General features: G+C 42.4%; 2 protein-coding genes across 2 annotated transcripts; both read left to right on the forward strand.

Moving 5' to 3' along the window:
• Window positions 1-482: 482 nt before the first annotated feature.
• Window positions 483-10,352, forward strand: nmt1a (N-myristoyltransferase 1a). Its single transcript, XM_083780888.1, has 12 exons — window positions 483-615; window positions 2,580-2,685; window positions 2,857-3,001; window positions 3,161-3,279; window positions 4,107-4,198; window positions 4,399-4,515; window positions 4,750-4,920; window positions 5,397-5,505; window positions 5,639-5,806; window positions 6,545-6,709; window positions 6,797-6,934; window positions 8,960-10,352. Exons 1-12 carry the CDS (start codon window positions 512-514, stop codon window positions 8,978-8,980), a joined length of 1,455 nt encoding a protein of 484 aa, XP_083637014.1. The 5' UTR covers window positions 483-511; the 3' UTR covers window positions 8,981-10,352.
• A 1,178-nt stretch (window positions 10,353-11,530) lies between these two features.
• On the forward strand, window positions 11,531-19,331 carry LOC310869927 (all-trans-retinol 13,14-reductase-like). The gene is made up of 11 exons (XM_083780913.1): window positions 11,531-11,793; window positions 12,537-12,719; window positions 13,809-14,050; window positions 15,159-15,360; window positions 15,476-15,673; window positions 15,760-15,879; window positions 16,257-16,395; window positions 16,923-17,032; window positions 17,146-17,315; window positions 17,558-17,717; window positions 18,121-19,331. The coding sequence occupies exons 1-11, from the start codon at window positions 11,634-11,636 to the stop codon at window positions 18,264-18,266; spliced, it is 1,830 nt and encodes a 609-aa protein (XP_083637039.1). The 5' UTR covers window positions 11,531-11,633; the 3' UTR covers window positions 18,267-19,331.
• Window positions 19,332-19,567: the final 236 nt, after the last annotated feature.

Here is a 19,567-nt window from a genome sequence, read left to right on the forward strand (position 1 = left end):
GCTTGTAGATCATTGCCTATTTTTGTAGACTAGAGGGGAAAAGAGCAGGCCAAGTACAGCGTCAAAGGTCAAGTTCACATATTGAGGGTTCACATGGTTGAATGTCTGAAAATACACATTTGCTTGAATCCAACTTAATAATGGAAAAGATCATGTGTAAACATAAACAAACAAATAAAAAAACATTATACACAACACTGATGATAGTGCTGCTGTCAAACAAGTCTAAAACTAACTGAAAAAGTTGAGCCTGCAACACAATTTTACTCGGTAGACTGTAGTGGTGTTTCATCTCCCTCCTCAGGAGGGGTCAGTTGATTGGTCTGAATAACGTTGAAGACCTTAGACCCCTGGTCTAATTGATTATTGATATATGAAATGAAAATACTGAAGCCAGTTTACATCAGAGCTCATGCAGTTGCACTGGAGCGCCAGCGCTCTGGACCAATAGCATTCGGGGGTGTTTAAAGGCGTCGAGGGCACGCGGTGGTTCCTCACTTCCTAGTTGAAGATGGCGGATGAGAATGAGACAGCAGCGATGTCGGAGAAAGAAGATGTAGAAGACCACGGGCACTGCAGCGACTGTGAGAACGAAGAGCACCACTTTGATGATGGGTAAGGGCACCGTCTGGGCTCGAACCCAGCGTCATATGTGTCATGGTCTGACTGGCACACTTTAGTTAAGCGAGCCGAGGCGAGGTAACTATTAGCTCGGAGGATCGGGAGTCCGAGCAGCCTGGTCCCGCCCACTTGCGTTCGCTCCATTGGATAGAAACGGCTGGTCGCTTGCCCGTTCCCTGCGACGATTGGACGACGGTGCATTCTTTTCCTGGTATGGGCGGGACTTACGGCTGGTTTCATTCCCTCATTGCTTCTGATGGCGAGGATGGTTTAGGATAGAGAGGAAGATTAAAGTTATTTCAAACATCATGTTGTATTTATATTGCACGACGGTGGCCTGTACCGCGGTACTCTACTAGAGATCTCAAGTCCAGTGTTTTTAAGTTGACACACCATTCTGGACTCTTCCACGACCACGGCCCGTTGATCAAACAGATGCCGTTCGTGGCAACCCCCCAGCTGACATTTAGCGACATAGCATGCTGCTTGCTAGCTGTCAAACCCTATTGTCTGTCTGTGTTGTCTGCTGTATAGTATATGGCGCTGGCTGCATACAAAGTGAAACTAAACCCACACATAAGCACAATAATTATGCAGATGGGTCATGGATGACGTTAATTGTCACCTGTTTGGTCTCGTTCACATTGTGTGAGTCGATGGTCTTTGGTTTGGACCATGATATGCATCACAGAAGCACGGTTTCTAATGCAAACAGGCAGCCTTGACAGTCAGTCACGCAATATTTAGTCAGTGTTGCATGGAAATTGCCTTTTGATTCGCACTGGCTAACAGTTAATGGCTCGACTTGCGTAATGACAGTCATGTACTTGTATGCACCAAGGCGTGTCTAACGGTACATCACCATAAATAATTCTCCATACCGTTTGAGACCTAAACATTGGGGGTGGGGTAATGAGCAGAGTGACCCTTGGGGGCTTGGAAGTTGTAGCCGTTATTATTCATTAATTGAGCATATGTGATCGTCTCGTTACTCATTTTGCATACCCTGCACCTAAACGCATATCCCCCTACACACACACACACACACACACACACACACACACACACACACACACACACACACACACACACACACACGAAACAAAGAATGGTTCTGGATGATAAAATGGAAGCCCGTCGAACAAGCCATTGAATGTTTTGTTATGTATTGTCCCTATACGTGCTCTGACCTCTTGTACATGCACGTGTATACACTCTTGCCCTGGGATCATGTGATATTGGCCATCTGTCCTGGAGTTACAAATACAGGCCACTGCCTGGCCTTACTCCCCCTTGGACGCTAATGAGATTATCCCATATTCTCTGTAAGTATGCAGACTCCCTTGGCCCAGAAGATGGGAGAGTTGGGTGGGGGGTTTCTAGTAGTAGCTACTTTTTTCAGAAAATTGGTAGGGTTTATGACTGACTGGCAATGGATGCAGTTAAACGGTTACCATTTGAAAATGGGTTTTAATGTGAGGGGCGATCACACACAGAGACACATTCCTCACCATTCTTAGTCTCACAGAATTGTGCTTGGGGTAGATGTGTCTCGCTCGTATGAAGATGTATAGATGTCATTTCTGGTAGAGGTTCTCTGATCAGGTTTTTGGGGACCGATCCTGGTCATCGATTGTTTGATCTTGTGCGTAAGGGGGAGTTATTATATGTAAAAAAACTCACATCAAAACTGTGTGTGTGTGTGTGGGGGGGGGGGGGGGAGAAAGGCGATAATATAACTATATATCTGATTGACTTTTATACCACTTAAGATCGGGTAAATTGCCAATCACGATCGAGTCATTTGGAGTGAAAATTAGCCAATCGCTGATTGGTTGCTGATCGATCTGAGCACCTCTAATTTCTGTCCCCTTTGCTCTATTTCGAAAGTCTGTCCCAAACAGATTTATGATATGTTTTTAAACGGTATGAAGGACATCGTTTTTTTCCTGTTTCAGTGACAAGGGTCTGGGGGATGACACTGGGGCAAAGAAGAAGAAAAGGAAACAGAAGAAGAAGAAGAAGTCTGGAGCCACAGAAGAAGTACAGGACCCCCTTGCCAAGGTCAGTGTTGGGTAGAGAGCATTGTGTTCAGTTCAGATGTTGCTGGAAATGGTTACACAGACAACTCATTCTATTACCTCTTCAAAGCAACCTCTCGAAAGAGAGAATGGTATCTGAGCAGATTTTTGTTTGCCCTTCAACACTTTATTTTCCTCTTAACCTTTTGAACAGGTAAACTCATTGCCAGCGGATAAGTTGCAGGAGATCCAGAAGGCCATAGAACTGTTTTCAGTAGGCCAAGGCCCTGCCAAAACCATGGAGGAAGCCAGCCGGAGGAGTTACCAGTTCTGGGACACACAGCCAGTGCCTAAGCTAGGTATGACATTTCATTTTTCACAGCTATAGGTTGGATATTTCCCCACTCACTAATGTATGTGAGTCCCCACTCCTTGGGAATCAATAAAGTCTAATTTAATACAAATGTTTCTGCTTTGTATCGTTTCATTTGAGACACACTTTTATGTTCCCTTTCAAGGGGAGATGGTGACATCACATGGCTCCATTGAGCCTGACAAGGACAACATTCGTGAGGAGCCCTACAGCCTTCCACAAGGATTCGGCTGGGATGCGCTTGACTTGGGAGACCCTTCTGTGGTATGGAAGCATGTGTACACACTCACACAAGCATGGATATACCTGATGTTTAGTAACACAAGTCCCAAGTTGGTGTTGGCTAGTCCTCACCCTCGCATCGCATCTTTTTGTAATGAGTTATTTGGTTGTAAACTCAAGGTAGATTTTCTCTTTTTTTCATTTTTGTAAAAACCTCTTTGATCTCATTTCATTTCAGCGGTATAACTGTTGGGCCTCCATTTTGTTGTCAGCCCTCATTGGTTATGTGGGTGTTATTATCTTGTTCCAATAGAATAGTAAGAACACAGGAGGCACTAGTTGCGTGCATTTGGGTGGCATGGAGGTACAACACTCTTGGCTTGGCTGGACCCTCCAGTGAACATTATTGGCAGTGTTCGTAGGAAGCCTGCAGGATACCTTGTTGCCACACTAGCAACTACTACTGGCTGGTCATGGCTGTTGTAGGGAAGATGGCGTGAACCTCTGCTCTAGGGCGCTTTGATTATTTTTGATTTATCGAGAAGCGTGTTAATTTGGATAATTTTATTCATTAATTATATATCAACAAAATGACTTAAATTCTATATATGTTTGAGGTGTGTTAGCCCCTCCTATGCCCAGCTTTCGGGGTTTGTGTAAACGCAAACATTGGCTTGTGATTGGCTGATCGCCCATAGCGATGATTTGATTGGCTGAGCAAAGTACATATTGAAGATAACAGTGAGGGCAGAAGTGTAAGTGTGTGTGTGTGTGTGTGTGTGTGTGTGTGTGTGTGTGTGTGTGTGTGTGTGTGTGTGTGTGTCTCTAAATTGATACGTTTGATTAACTTACTTTTTCTCTTAAACCAGCTCAAGGAGCTTTACACGCTTCTCAATGAGAACTATGTGGAGGATGATGACAACATGTTCCGATTTGACTACTCTCCCGAGTTCCTCCTCTGGTAACCATTACTGTTTGCCATTGTAAAATTAATCTTTATAAAATGACCACCATAGCAAATATTGCATTGTGTAATATATTTGTAAGTTTGTGCCATGTCTTTTTCACACAGAACTAGGCAAACCTTTTCTATTATTTTGAATTTTATAAAGGGTGATTATACAAACGTGTTGTATTTGACCCATCTTCTGTCTTTCCCAGGGCCCTGCGCCCCCCTGGTTGGTTGCCACAGTGGCATTGTGGGGTCAGAGTCATCGCTAACCAGAAGCTTGTGGGATTCATCAGTGCCATCCCGGCCAACATTCGTATCTATGATATGTAAGTGAACACTAATCAAATGAGGCCTTCACGGTTACATGGAAAAACATGATGGCTAAGTAGTGATTACTGAAATATAATATATTACGGGAAATATTTCATAATGTATATCGATAATGAAATAATGTATTTTGAGAATTCAATTGATGGTTGAGGGAAAAGCATTTGTACTAGCGAGCCAATTGGGGTGTAGAATATTGTTGTAGATTTTCATACCATGTTCCTTTCATTCAGAGAAAAGAAAATGGTCGAGATCAACTTCCTTTGTGTCCACAAGAAGCTTCGTGCCAAACGAGTTGCCCCGGTTTTGATCAGAGAGATCACCAGACGGGTCAACCTGCAGGGCATCTTCCAAGCTGTCTACACTGCTGGAGTGGTGCTGCCTAAACCTGTGGGTACATGCAGGTGGGTGAGATGGAGAACGCCTCCTCCTACATGTATACAATACGTACATACATACCCTCTTCTGTTCTTCATGCTCTCCTTTGTTTCTATGAATATTATAATAAATGAATCACACCTGTGTGAAGTGAGAGGCGCTCTTATCATCATACATCATCTCATTCTGGCCAATCACAATTTGCATCATCACTTTTATCTTCAATGTACTCAGCCAATCAATTCATCGCTATGGTGTATGGCTCTTATATTATATAGATGGGTGCGCTTTGGTGATACAGGTAGGATTATAGACAAAGTTTGTTTTTCTTCTCCAAGGTGGTACTGCTTAATTTCCAAAGGCATAGAAAACCTCAGGCTAGAAACCCTCAAAGGGACGGGATAAATGTAGTCAGGGCAGGTAATGATGGTAGTCCGTGAATGATGTACACGATGCTCACGATGCTCATAATCAATGTATGACAATGCGGTGGTGTGTGCAGGTACTGGCATCGCTCTTTGAACCCCCGCAAGCTGATTGAGGTGAAATTCTCACACCTGAGCAGGAATATGACTATGCAGCGCACCATGAAGTTGTACCGTCTGCCTGAGGTTGGTGAATGCATGTATTCCGACTGCTTTCTATGCACCACTGAACTCATTCATTAGGACCTGCATCAGCCTCACTTGGCTGCTTTACGCCCGAGTTCAATCCCCTCCCCTTTCCCTGTCCTCTCTTCTCCAGACCACCAAGTCTGGTCTGCGGGCGATGACGAAGAACGATGTGCCAGCAGTGCATCACTTACTCGGATTATACCTGAGCCAGTTCCACCTGGCTCCCGTCATGAGTGAGGCAGAGGTGGAGCACTGGCTGCTTCCCCAGGAAAACATTATCGACACTTACTTGGTGGAGGTAACACCCATGTTTAATTATTCAAGAGGAGAAAGAATGCATGCAGTGTATTGAAGACATATGCTGCGTTTACACTAGCCATGACGACAAACTACAAGACAAAACATTACCAGCTACATTGCTGCTGAGTTGCCGTTGTGGGCTTGCTCAAGCCACAAGGTAGGGTTAAATAGCACAGGGAACTGGTTAACAGCAATAATCTGGTTTTCTTCCTTGTATGGAATGGAGCTGGAAATGGTGAAACAAAAACATAATTGATGCTTAGTTGCGTCATTGGAGTGCATAGCGATCATTTGTAGTGTCACATCGGCCACGCAGTGACAACTGTCGTGCATGAATTTGTATCTTCATGTTGCTGGCTTCCCTTTAAAATGACTTTAGCCTGTCGCTTTGTCTTGTCGCCACTAGTATGAACACAGCATTGCACATTAGGGATGTCCCGATCACGTTTTTTTGCTCCCAATCCAATTCCGATCATTTGATTTGAGCATCTGCTGATGCCGATTTATATTTATAGAACACGTTTATGGCATATCGAAATAGTACAATATCCAGTCTAATATCATAAGGATATAATATTGATGCTAGGGATGTCCCGATCACGTTTCTTGGCTCCCGATCCAATTCCGATAATTTGAAAATGACGTGATCGGGCCCGATTTCCGATCACCCGATCCGATTGCATATGCACAGTGAAAGGTTTACAGGGGGTGTTTGTTATTGTTTTGTCTACAACAGGCTGGTGGCAGGGTGACTGACTTCCTGAGCTTCTACACACTGCCCTCTACCATTATGAACCACCCCGTACACCGCAGTCTGAAGGCTGCCTACTCCTTCTACAACGTGCACACCGTCACCCCGGTGTTGGACCTGATGTCTGATGCCCTTATCCTGGCCAAATCGGTCAGTAATCCTCCAGTCTGGGGCTGGAAGTTGCATTATTTATTCATGTCTTGTTTGTTAATTTATTAATTCATGTTCTATATCCAGAAAGGGTTTGATGTCTTCAATGCACTGGACCTAATGGAAAACAAGACTTTCTTGGAGAAGCTGAAGTTTGGAATTGGTGATGGGAATCTACAGTATTATCTGTACAATTGGAAGTGTCCCAGCATGGGATCAGAAAAGGTATGTCATGAGGGATTTGTATTTGGCATGCTTTTGCTTTTTACAGCGATTGGAGGGCTGTTAGGACCTGAATGGAAGGGCAAGTTGGACAGGAATCACTGAAGTCTGTTTAGAAGCCTAATTTACCATACCTTGAGGTGTTTAGTTTGTCATTTCAGTAGTTTCAGACTAATGGATTTGAATGTTTCCATTTTTTAAGGGTGTAGTACTGTAAGTGATATTTTTGTATTGAAATAATAATAAATACATTGTTAATTCTTTCTCTGCTGCTAGCTATTAGCATGAACGAAGTTAAGCTGTGCCACCATCCGTGTCCACTTTAAGAGGAGTTTGCCCTCCACACACACACTCAAGACACACACTTTGCTATCATTAGAGCAAGCGCATACTGTTTACCTGTCGTCAGAAACGTTTATATGTCGGGAGCGACGCAGTACAAAGTAACAAATGACATCCGAACTTTGGATGGCAGAAGATCCACCAAAGCTCTCTTAAGGATGTTTGAAAATCCTGCTTGTAACAGAGGTAAATTAACTTCAGAATTAACGTCCCATAGCTGGTGTTGACGTTAAAAGCTGCTGTGTGGCTCAACCATTATATACCGTACATGGAGTATACGTTGGGGTCCGTATATATATATATATATATATATACGGACCTAGCAAACAACGTCCCCTAGCGGCGTGGTCCTGATAGACAAAGTGTTAAATAGCTCTATATTCGAATAATTGCTATAGTGTTCGTTCAGTAACGGGTCTCTCCAGCTTTTAAGTAAACGGAAAATTCATTTTGTGATCAGGATACCAGAATACCAATTTTCTTCTATCAGGAGAGAGAACTCTTACAGGATAAACAAGTGCAATTTGAAGTGCTGACATACAGTATAGACATGAGCAGACAAAATTGGAACAATATTAAACTGAAGTTGGTGAATTGGTTCTCTCGAATGGTAATCCACCTGGAAAAAGTATTTTCTGTTTTACTAAAGAGCTGGAGAGGCAGGGACGGGTATCTGGTATCGTCGCCCATAATCCATCTAGCCCTCAGTTTTTTCCGCTGACCTCACGGTTCTTGTCGTATTTTTGGTTTAGTTTTACTGAGAATAAGGTTGGAAATAAGTTGGGGAATAGGGTTAGGTTTAGCCTTTAGGTATAGTTTTACTGAGGTTAAGGTTAGGAATAATGTTGGATTTAACCGTTTTAATTTAGGTTACTTTAGGAATACCAATACAATCCAATTCTCCATATTCAGACCGCAGCCATCTTGCCAGCAAGGTGATACCTAGGTTCCCATAGAGAGCCCATTCATCCAAACAGAAAAGTCCTCTCTAATTATTAAACAACGTCAAAATCACCAACATTGCAGCTGTAGGGAAAGCTTGAATTTTCCTCTTTTAATCTGTAACGTTTTTGTTTAATAAAAATCCACTGTAGACATTTTATGAGCTACTTCCTGTCAAGAAATTCCTTCAAGATAATTATTTTCTAAGTATCAGAGTATGGAAGCGCTCGTTATCAGTAAAGCAACCTCCTGCTGCCTCCTGCATCATGTGCACATTCAAAACAGGTGGTACGCATGGGCCGTTGAGTGATAGTCAACGAGCACTTCCGAACTCCAGCACTGAATATGGAGAATAGGAATACCAGGCTGAGCAGTTCCGCCGGCTGTACGCCTGGGACGAGTTGGTAAATGGGTGACTCGTTTGGTATTCCAAGGCACCCTTGACACGGATTATATACTCTATACTATAGCAATGATTACTATCAAAATGTAGAATTTAATTTTCACTTTTTTTTGTTTTGTTTTAACCAACAAAATATCACTTACTACCTCTTATAAAGTGACTAGAGGACAATACATAAGTATCGGTGCTTAATGACAGCACAGAATAATAAATGCAACTGAAGGAAAATTGATTTATCAAAATCTTTCCTTTCACTAGACTCCTTAGATCTGCTTTCCTGATATGGTTCCTGGTTCCTGATATGGCATATTGGTTCATCTTTTTTTTTTCTTTTCCCTCAGGTTGGTTTGGTACTTCAGTGACGTCCTCTTTTAACCCCAAACAAGTGTGGCCAATAGGCCAGCCAGGATACCCATACCAACGCACTGACCACCTGACAGATGGACTTACTAACTTCCTGCTTCAGGAAGGGAAACCCACCGCCCATTTTTCTTTTTGACCAGTTGAACTTTGACCTGCACTATTGCTGCCAGGCAGGGAGTGGGGAGAGAGTTGGTCCTTCCTTGCACTCTTTCTCCTCCTTCCTTCTCCTCCTTCCATCACATGGACCTTAAGCCATCGTAGTTCACCATCCCGAACATCCCTTCAACATCTGGAAGCTGTCTCGATTGTACACACGACAAACAAGAACAGACTGCACATATATTATTGTTACATCAAACACACACATGGTTGGCATACACTATAAAACATCAATGATGTACTACATGTAAATAATATGAATTAACAGCAAATTGATCACATTCACACTCAACCTAATATTTTATCCTATTCCTAAATGTTGGAATGTTGGAAATGAGCCTTTTTTGCAATGGATCATCTTTTAGAGACTAAAAAAAACGGACACAAATGACATCAAATGTTCCAAAAATATTTAAAACAAAAAAGAATCAAAGGAGGAGGTGATAAATACCAGAAGTGGACACAAGACAAGGGCTTCTGTCAAGACTTTTTGTTTCATGCTTGAAACTGCAGATTTGCCATAAAACCCCTCTGATTTAACAAAGTGTTGTCCGGAAATCTCTCGACTCTCTGCTTGCTGAAGATGTACAGGTATATGCGGCAATCAACATTTTTGTCTTTTGGAATACTCCTTCCAGTCTACTAACTTTCATGACCCCCCCCCCCTCCCCCAGCTTGCTACACTAACAGAAGAAGCCCTGTTCAATGTCAAGTCAAATGGTTACATGGACCATCTCAAAAACATAAGAACGGACATGTCTGGACATTTCACGGGGGTGCGGGGTCCAGAGCGTGCTGCTGTGGTTAGAGGTTTACTGAATGGTTCATGAATGTTAGAACTGATGATTAAATGTGTCAGGGAGTCGGACTCCAGGACTGTCAGGACATCACACAGGATGGGTGGGAATGGGAAATAACCCCCAGTTAAGTGTTTCTTATGTAAAATGTTGGTTGGAAATACAAAATGAGATGAAAAAGGAAAAACGGGTCTCATGGTGGTTTTTGTTGCAGGACATTGGCAACTATGTGAAGATGCAGGTACAATATAATTGAGCAAAGATAAAATCTGGAAGTGGCTGTGTTTATTATTATTTTGTATAGGTTGTGTGTGGTTTGATATTTGTGTTTGCACTGAGGGCACTCCCATTGTTGACTCAACAATGGCCATGACTCAATAAGTATTTTTGTGTGTTCCTATCTTCTGATATGATTAAAAATCACACACGTGTGAACTGAGTGGTGCAATCCCCCCCCCCCCCCTCTCTCTCTCTCTCTATCTCTCTCTCTCATTAGAGTCACTACCTCTCTCACTCTCTCTCATTAGAGTCACTACCCCTCTCACTGTTTCTGGCGCCCCCTACTGCTATTTTTAAGTCACATACTCATGCTCACACGGACACACAAACAAGTACGAGACAGACACACACACAGACACACACACAGACACACAAACACGTACGAGGACATTGCAAGCTGGTTGTAGGAGTGGTTGCACCACTCAAAAATGGTACTCTCCACATGGCCAGTTACATAACTCAATGTGATTAATAGAAGTAAACATTACTGATGTTTTAACATCAAGTGATTCATTTGATCTCATCTTTGTAGCAAAAAGCGATTTAATCAAGACCTTGTACAGATGAGCATCATGTGAGAATCCAGGTCATGCATGGCATTTCTTTCTCGCACCACTGGGGGGAACCATTGAATCAACGCATACCACTGCAGCAGCAGCAACATTGTTAAACCGGACTCAAAAGCGAAATTGCATTGTAGAGATCTCAATGTTCTGCATGGATGGACCGATGGAGTCGTTATTGTCTGGCTTGGCTACATTAACCCACCCCTCTTCATATTTGAGTTTTAGATGTAATGTTTTTATGTTTCGTTGGCATCGTTGCACCAACAAGAAAGTAATACATGTACAATTCATTGCGAGGCGAGCTGCGGCGAGCAGCGAACACCGAACATACAAACACTCCCTTTGTTTTTCTTATGAAAGGGTGAAAGGGTGGCGGGCGCGACCTCCCACTAATCTTGGCGTTGTGTTTGCAGCGCGTCATCACCACCAGGCTCCAGTCCACAGGACGGCACGTGTGGAAAGTCTGGTTTTGTCAGTGCTCGTACAGTATTAGTAAAGCCCGCCTACTACTGCATCTGAACACACACACACACACACACACACACACACACACACACACACACACACACACACACACACACACACACTCTCTCTCTCTCTCTGTATCCGCTCTAGACCGGATCTGCAAACTTCAAAGATAATTGACCCCCGTCTGAAATCAGCAAAACAGTAGGCTATTGTGACTGGCCAGTGCAGCTGTCCGTCAGACATGATGGGCGTTATTCCATATTGTGAACATCGAGTCGAGTTATGTAAGCGTGTAGCCTATAAATCTAAGGGGTGAACTTGGGACGCGGTGCGGAAGTGACTGAGCTCGAAGGAGCACATCTATTACAAATTACAGTATCACCATGTGGCTCACTGTAGTTGTTATTTGTATCGCTATCGCAGTATTTCTGCGGAAATATGTGTTTACCACCCCTGGACCAGCCCCCTTTGGTATCGATACTCGCGAACCTTTGAAACCAATGGTCCATGATATGAAAGAGAAGAATAAAGTGCTGAAACAAGGTGAGTAGGGCAGTAGATTAAAGTTTCGATGAATTGAGTATGAAGGACCCCCAATGGAAACAAGCCATAGGCTTTCTTGGGTTTAAATCCAGACCTTGTATTGAAATGAGACCTGGCTGGCAGACCTTGTATTGAATTTGAAATGTACTTTACTGTGCTTTTTTCTGCAAACTGTATAAAGTATTCAATCAATCAGATTTTCTTTAAGATATTCATAGAATAAATAATAATCCACACAATGCAAAAGCCTGGTAAAAGGCTTATCAAACAGTCTCATCTTTATTCCAGAGCTACAAGTTCACAGTGCATTGCTATTTGCTATTTTAATGTGCATAAACCTGGTCCTGGAGAGTGCATAATGTGAACATGATCAGGAATGGCCTGTTTCATAGAGGCAGGCAGATCTAAAGTATTTAATCTCTTGTCTAAAATGAAAGAATTCTCTTTATCACTATTGTCATCATCACACATGTTCCCAAGAAGACTGTCTAGTTTTTCAGGTTGCACATTATTTTCAGTCTCACTGTACGCTAGACAAAGTGCCTTAAGTGTTTTGCCCTTAAAAACCTTGTTCTATGTCGTCTTGGTAACTCCAAGTCTCTAATTTCAGCCATAGTTAAAAGAGAATGTAGGCAAATTGCTTTTTGATAATGATAACTGCATTTATATCGATTTGTTTCTAAATTAATATGTATTTTCTTTCTTATCTCACTCACACACACATTGTGTTGACACTTTCCTAGGTTTTTTGGCCACTAAAGTACCTCAAAACTTGGATGCCGTTGTCATCGGAAGTGGAATCGGTGGGCTGGGGATAGCTGTGCTTCTGGCCAAGGTTGGGAAGAGAGTTTTGGTTCTGGAGCAGCATGACCGGGCAGGGGGCTGCTGTCACACATTTACTGAGAAGGGCTTTGAATTTGATGTTGGTAAGACTGGTCCGCTATTGCAGGGGTTCTCCTTTTCAGAATTGTAGGAGTTGACACATTCCATTTAGTAATCTGTTCCACAGAGATAATACAAGCTCACATTGTGAGGCGTTGCGAGTGTTTTTATATTATAGTTTGTTGATGCAGTAATGGTCTTTTATTTTATTTTCTTTCTTTATTTTAGTAATTAAAAACGGTCTTTAAAGTCCTTAAATTGTCACTTCACTGACCCCCCGAAATAATCTGGGGACCCCCCTAGGGTTCAGACCCACAGGTTGAGAACAACTGCACTATTGTATTTTTGTTTTTGATGTTGCTATTACCGGTATGTGTATATATAGTTGTTTTATTTAATAGTGTCACATGTGAGTATCATTTATCCTCCATGTAGTTTGTGACGTGATCTTATTTATGCATTTTGACCAGATTTCTATTGTGAATCGATATTGGTTCTCAAATCATTTTGCTATGTTAAATATAAAGATTAAAGAAAGTCTATTACGGGGGCACGGTGGCACAGTTGGTAGTGCTGTTGCCTCACAGCTAGAAGGTCCTGGGTTCGATTCCCGCTCGGGGCGCTGTGGGTGCTGGCAGCGTGTTTCCTCCTCCGCGTCATCAGTGCCCATACCCGAAGGCGGGGTTGGCGAAAGGGCCTTTCTGTGTGGAGTTTGCATGTTCTCCCCGTGTCCCCTAGGGTAGGTACCCTCACAAAAAACATGCAGTAATCCTGGTCTCTAAACTGCCTCCCCCTGGCCAGCCGGGGCGCCTGATGGAGGGGAAAGGAACTGGTTGGAATAACGTGTTCCTTCCACATGCTACGTCCAACCAGGGAAACTCCCCCCTGTCAGGTGTAAAGGAGCAACTTGGACACTCAAGCATGAAGGAAGCATGAGTTAAGTCCGTTGCTCTCCCCAGGTTGGCGGAGGGTGTGTAGAGCCCAGGATCACATTAGATGATTGACACAGGGGTGAAAAATGGGTTACAAAATTGTGGGATAAAAAATATATAAAAAAAAAAAAAAAGAAAGTCTATTACATTTTAAACTCATGTGAACGACTACTGTGCCCTGATGTAGTCTGTATTCCACAGGAATTCACTACATTGGTGATTTGCTAGAGCACAAGCCCTTCCGCTGCATGCTGGACCAGATGACCAATGGACAGCTACAATGGGAGCCACTGGAGAACCCCTTTGACCAAGTGGTGATAGGCCCACCTGACAACAGGCGCTATTACCCCATCTACAGTGGTCGGGACCGCTACCCACAAGAGTTAAAGAAGTGCTTCCCTGGAGAGGAGAAGGCCATTGATGAGTATATCAAGTTGGTCAAGGTATTTCATTATCTTTGCAGGCCATCATCGCTAGAAGGCGGAGAGTTTGACTTTTATATACTGAAATCTGAAAACAGTTTAGTTATACTTTGCTCTAATGACACTTCATCCCAGTTGCACTTTGATGCAGAAAGGCCACATTTAGAAATTTCCTGTCACCACTGTCATTCCGCTAGACTAGAGCAGGGGTCTTTAACAGGGGGTCCGGGACCCCCTGGCAGGTCCTCGGCTCAGAGTTACTACAGTGGATAGGGTAAAAGAAGCAAACCAAGTACTGAGCTAAAGGTCAGGTTGAATAACTTTTAAATGTCTGAAATAAAACTATAAATGGTTTGTATATAACTTTCAGCTAAGGGGTCCTCGGCCTGAAAAACACTGACAACCCCTGCTCTAGAGGCCAAAGGTTTGTGAAGCAAAGGTCATGACATGGACCTACGTGTCGGCTGCACGTACTGCTGCAATATATTAGAAAGATTGCATCACGTTGGACAGACTGATGTGTATCATTAATTTGCGACATACAGTATATAGGCTGAATGTTTTGTGGCTGATGTCAGGTCCGTTAAAAACAAGAAACAATCGCTGCACAGTGCACAAGTATTTATTTAGAACATAATGCACAAAAAGAATGAACCTTTCGACAGCATGGCCTTCTTCAAGCCAAGGTTCTAACAGCAATGCTGCTTTACTGTCGAAACATTGGTTCTTTTAGTTGTCAGATGTCCTAAATATGCAGCAACTCTTGTTTTTGTTGTTTACCGTCATTGGCTGGCACCTCAACAGGACCGGTGTGCATTGCATCGCTTTGAACTCTGATGACAGGTCAGGTTACTGTAACCTACAGGAACTTAGTTTGGAGGATGACCTACAGTCACAGTGTAGGTCATCCTTGGCTTCCAAGTATGTATGTTCCATCCCAGTTTGTACGTACACTCAGTTTTTCTACTTACACATTTTTGTAAGATTATTATTAGTATGGTATTGTTACTTCTTCTTACTCTGTAGAAAAACAACAATACTCTCATCCTCCAAGTTTACATTTTTGTCTGCACATGTCTGGCAGTCTATTAATCCGTCAATAGCAGCTGTCTATCTGTTTTGTTTGCAGAAAGCGGGGCGCAGTGTTTGGCTCCTTGCACTTCTGAAGCTGGTCCCCGTCCCTCTGGCTAAGTTCCTGGTCTGGTCTGGCCTGGCCAAACGTTTGTCTTACTTCTTCAAAGTTGCAAACCGCAGCCTGACGGATGTTGTCAATGAGTTGACTGAAAATAAGGACCTCAGGGCAGTGTTCGCCTACATCTTTGGCACCTATGGTATGCTAGGAAGCAGTGTTATTGGTATATACCCAAAAGGGAAACTGGGTTAACCTTTTCCCTTTAGTGTGTTGGCTTCACTTCTAATTTTTCTTTCACTATAACTGATCCACAGGCAATATGCCCAAGGATACGAGTTTCTCCATGCACAGTCTACTGACCTGCCACTACCTGCACGGTGCATGGTACCCCAAAGGAGGTGCCAGTGAGATTGCTTACCACATGATCCCCATCATTGAGAAGGCTGGGGGTGCTGTCCTAGTCCGTGCCCCGGTCAACCGCATTTTGTTCAATAATGCCAAGGAGGCTTATGGTGAATATGAACATTTGGATGTAAGAGCAGTTCAGTTGCATTTAACTGACACATAGAAGCTGATTAACTGTGTTGTTTGGTTTCAGGTGTGAGTGTGATGAAGGGTCAGGAGGAGATCCATATCCACGCTCCCATGGTCATCTCTGATGCTGGCATCTTCAACACCTACGAGAAGCTGCTGCCTAAAGAACTCCAGGCCACGCCAGGTTAGGGACTCAACAGAACAGAATTGATTGTGAATTACTTTTTTTACTTCATTCGATCTACAAACTCACAGCGTGTGTGATCTGTGTTTTGGGTATTTTTTTCTTTTATGTGTATAAAATGAGCATAGGCTCAGGCTATTTTTGAGAATTTGCCCTTAAAATGATGTGCCCTAATAGGGATGCCAAGAACCACGTGGTTAATGTAGAATCAGCAACAACAATCCGGGTCTGATTGAGTTGCTTCAGGGAGAGATCCAGGTCTCTTGGAAGAGATTAGAGATATTACTATATTAATTGTAACACACCATTGCATTTGTATTTTCTAGAATGGTTTTGTTGATTCATTTGTTAATTTGCATGACTGTCGTACTTTGCAGGTATCCAGAATCAGCTGAGTATGATGAAGAATGGTGAAGGTGGTCTGAGTGTTTTCCTGGGTTTGACTGGAACCAAGGAGGAACTAGGCCTCAAAGCAGACAACTACTGGATCTTTACTGAGAACAACTTTGATGAGCTGTATGTAGTATTTTCCATTTCCACTTTTCACTCTCAGGTTTGTTTTGCCATCCCTTTGCCAATTTATGAACATTAAAATAATTGTATGGTAAATAGTACATTTTGTATTTAGCATAGCACCTTTATCCAAAGTGCTTTATATTCACACATAGATGGTGGAGGAAACCATGCGACATGTAGTTAGGATCAGGAACATGTAATCTTTGTGATATCTGTCATGGCATTGCTGTCCACCACTGAGTGTTTAAGGTCAATGCGGGACATAGAGATGGACTTTGATAATGTGATTTATTGTTGTGATGTAATGCCATGAGATAGCATCTGTTTCATTCCTCCAATAACTTTGTAATACTTCCCAGCAGTAACTAACCAGTTGAAAATGTGTGTGGCAATGGAAACTGTTTTAAAAGTGATGCCAAATATATTGGATCATGTGCGAAATATTATATTATAATATAATATATTATAGCTTCAATTATATTGTGTTTTACACTTTTTAACTGTGTAAAATTTTCTTTTTTTTACAGAGTTGAAACATATTATAACGGACCGAAGGAAGAATCGGCTAAAAGTGTTCCCCTTCTATTTGTGGCCTCTCCATCAGCCAAAGACTCCACCTGGGAGGAAAGATCACCAGGTCCAGAAACTTTATGTATTTCTCTAGTATAGCTGATGATTTGGTTTATTTTGTCCTGTTCTCTGAGTTTGACAACTCATGTCATCTTTTCTTCTCTCCATTTATTTACCCAGGCAAGTCCACACTGAGTCTGGTCAGCTTTGCCAAATACGAGTGGTTTGAGGAGTGGAAGGATGATAAGGTGACCAACAGGGGACCGGACTACAAAGATCTCAAGCAGGCTTTCATTGACTCCATTCTGGAGGTGGTGATGGACGTCTTCCCCAAGGTTACCAGGGACAAGGTGCGTCATTATAATATCGAGCAGAGCAGTTGTAACCACATCAAAGGGTCGCCATGCAACTCTTTGGGTCCAAACGGTTGTGAGCTTGTAGATCGGCAATCTTTCCCCTCAAAATATGGACGCTAGGGTTAAAGAGGTCAAATTAAAAAAATATGATATGGACCCCTTGTTGAAGACCCCTGCTTTATACAATTTGGTCTCGCAGAGTTTGGTTTCCCATTTTCCTTCCTCTCTACCTGCAGATTGCGTACATTGACTGTGGTACACCTATCACTAACACGCACTACATTGGAGCACCCAAGGGTGAGATCTACGGAGCTGACCACGGTATCGAACGCTTCAGCCCTGAGCTCAACGCGACTGTGAGACCCCAGACTCCCCTGAAGAACCTCTATCTAACAGGTATGTGCACCACCATTCCACAGTGTACAATCGATATTTCCTACATTAAAACATACACATTGTCGGGAAAGTTTTGAGAGCAAGAGTGTCTGTCCTGTGGTCTTTGTTTTGTTTGTCTGTTCACATTTGTCGTTGTTTAACTGTTTTTTTTGTTTTTTTGTTTTTATCACATTTATATATCTTTTTTATTATGTATTGTATGTGGAATTTACATTACCTGTCTTTATATCTTTCATTTTATATAACTGAATAACTCATTATTATTGTCAAGGATTGTCATATAAGTTGTCATATACAAAAAATGCCTAATAAAAACAGTATTAAAAAAACAAAAAAAACATACACATTGATATAACGAACGTGTACGTTATAATGTAGGAAATATTGTGATTTTCAATTGCAGGCCAGGATGTGTTTGTATGCGGCTTCGCTGGTGCTCTTGCAGGGGCTCTTACCTGTGGCTCGGTCATTCTCAACCGCAACCTACATCTGGACGCCATTGGCTTGGCCAAGAGATCAAGATTTGTTCAATCCAAAAAAGAGGATTAATTAGCAAATAAACGCCAGCCAACTTTCTGAATGCTATGCACTTAACCAATACAAGGAACTTAGAGCTGAAGGACACACCCGGATGGTCACCTCGCCAGTGTGATCTTATCAGTCGTGCTAACTAATGAATAAATGAACAATAATGCTTTAAAAGTTCCATACAAAACTGTGCAAGAAATGTGTGGTTTTCTGTTTTAATAGGGTATAACTAGTTTTTTTATTTAACTTTTGAGTACTTACTGGATGAGCAATGTGGGGAATTTAACATATTATGGGATGGTTGCTCATTGAATAGCTACCTCATTCATCTAAAGAGTCGTGAGATTAATTTGTATTATAAATGCCTTTTCCTTTTGACCTCTCGATCTCATAAATCACGCAAATACACAAAATCATTTAAATGTGCATTGTACTGCCCAGGCGGTGGCTTAACCGTCTGGGCACCCGACTGGTAATCCAGTCGCAGTGTGCCGCGGTTTCGACTCCCGAGCCCGACACGGCCTTTACTGCATGTCTTCCCCCATCTCTCTCCCGTTTCCTGTCAGACTACTGTCTGTCCCTTCAAAAAACCAATAAAAGGCGTAAGCCGCAAAAAGAATATCTTAAAAAAAAAGTGCATTGTACTGGACCTGGTACAATACATCATGTGGATTCACATTGTAATTGCACCACAACTAGACTTCATTTCTTGCAGCATACATTTGTCATGTTTTGTGTTTTTTGTAATGTGTGGATTGACTCAAACTCTCAGGCGCAATAGTAATGTAAAGTAACAAAGCCCCGGGGCAGCACTAACTCTTAGATAACTAGCCTCCAGAGGTAATCTGAAGGAAAATAGGGCTTCCTATGCTCTGGAGTCGCAAAATATGATCTAAAGTTGGAAGTTTACTCAACAAATGTGTTCTATGCAGACTGGCATGGCTTTGTTGGACTACACATGTTTATGATCAACCTCAACATACAACCAAAATACCTAATAATAATGTTTGTAAGCATGGTATATTGGAAAGAACACCTCTGTTGTTTGTTTCTCACCTGCCCTGACCTGACAGGGTTTTGAATGTTTGTATGCAGTTAAAACCTTGATTGCATTAATAATAAAATATTTCATAATTATACTGTTATATTGCTATTTAATATGATGCAGTCACCTGTTGTATGCTAGTCACTGTAGTCAGTGATACACAATGCACACTCAGCCCTCATACAGGAGATGTTATTGTAGCATAATCTTTTCTCTATGCACGAGCATGACATGAAGACATGCAAGGCACGTTGAGTCGTGATGTCCGTCTGGAAAA

Source organism: Protomyctophum parallelum (assembly GCF_964188405.1).
Source record: "Protomyctophum parallelum genome assembly, chromosome: 13".
Classification (NCBI taxonomy): domain Eukaryota; kingdom Metazoa; phylum Chordata; class Actinopteri; order Myctophiformes; family Myctophidae; genus Protomyctophum; species Protomyctophum parallelum.

Coding starts and splice junctions, on each gene's coding strand:
- LOC310869927 (XM_083780913.1), top strand. CDS start 11,634: ATGTGGCTCACTGTAGTTGTTATTTGTATCGCTATCGCAGTATTTCTG. Junction 15,361..15,475: donor CTACATCTTTGGCACCTATG/GTATGCTAGGAA, acceptor ACTGATCCACAG/GCAATATGCCCAAGGATACG. Junction 15,880..16,256: donor AGAACTCCAGGCCACGCCAG/GTTAGGGACTCA, acceptor CGTACTTTGCAG/GTATCCAGAATCAGCTGAGT.
- nmt1a (XM_083780888.1), top strand. CDS start 512: ATGGCGGATGAGAATGAGACAGCAGCGATGTCGGAGAAAGAAGATGTA. Junction 616..2,579: donor GAGCACCACTTTGATGATGG/GTAAGGGCACCG, acceptor TTCCTGTTTCAG/TGACAAGGGTCTGGGGGATG. Junction 2,686..2,856: donor TACAGGACCCCCTTGCCAAG/GTCAGTGTTGGG, acceptor CCTTTTGAACAG/GTAAACTCATTGCCAGCGGA.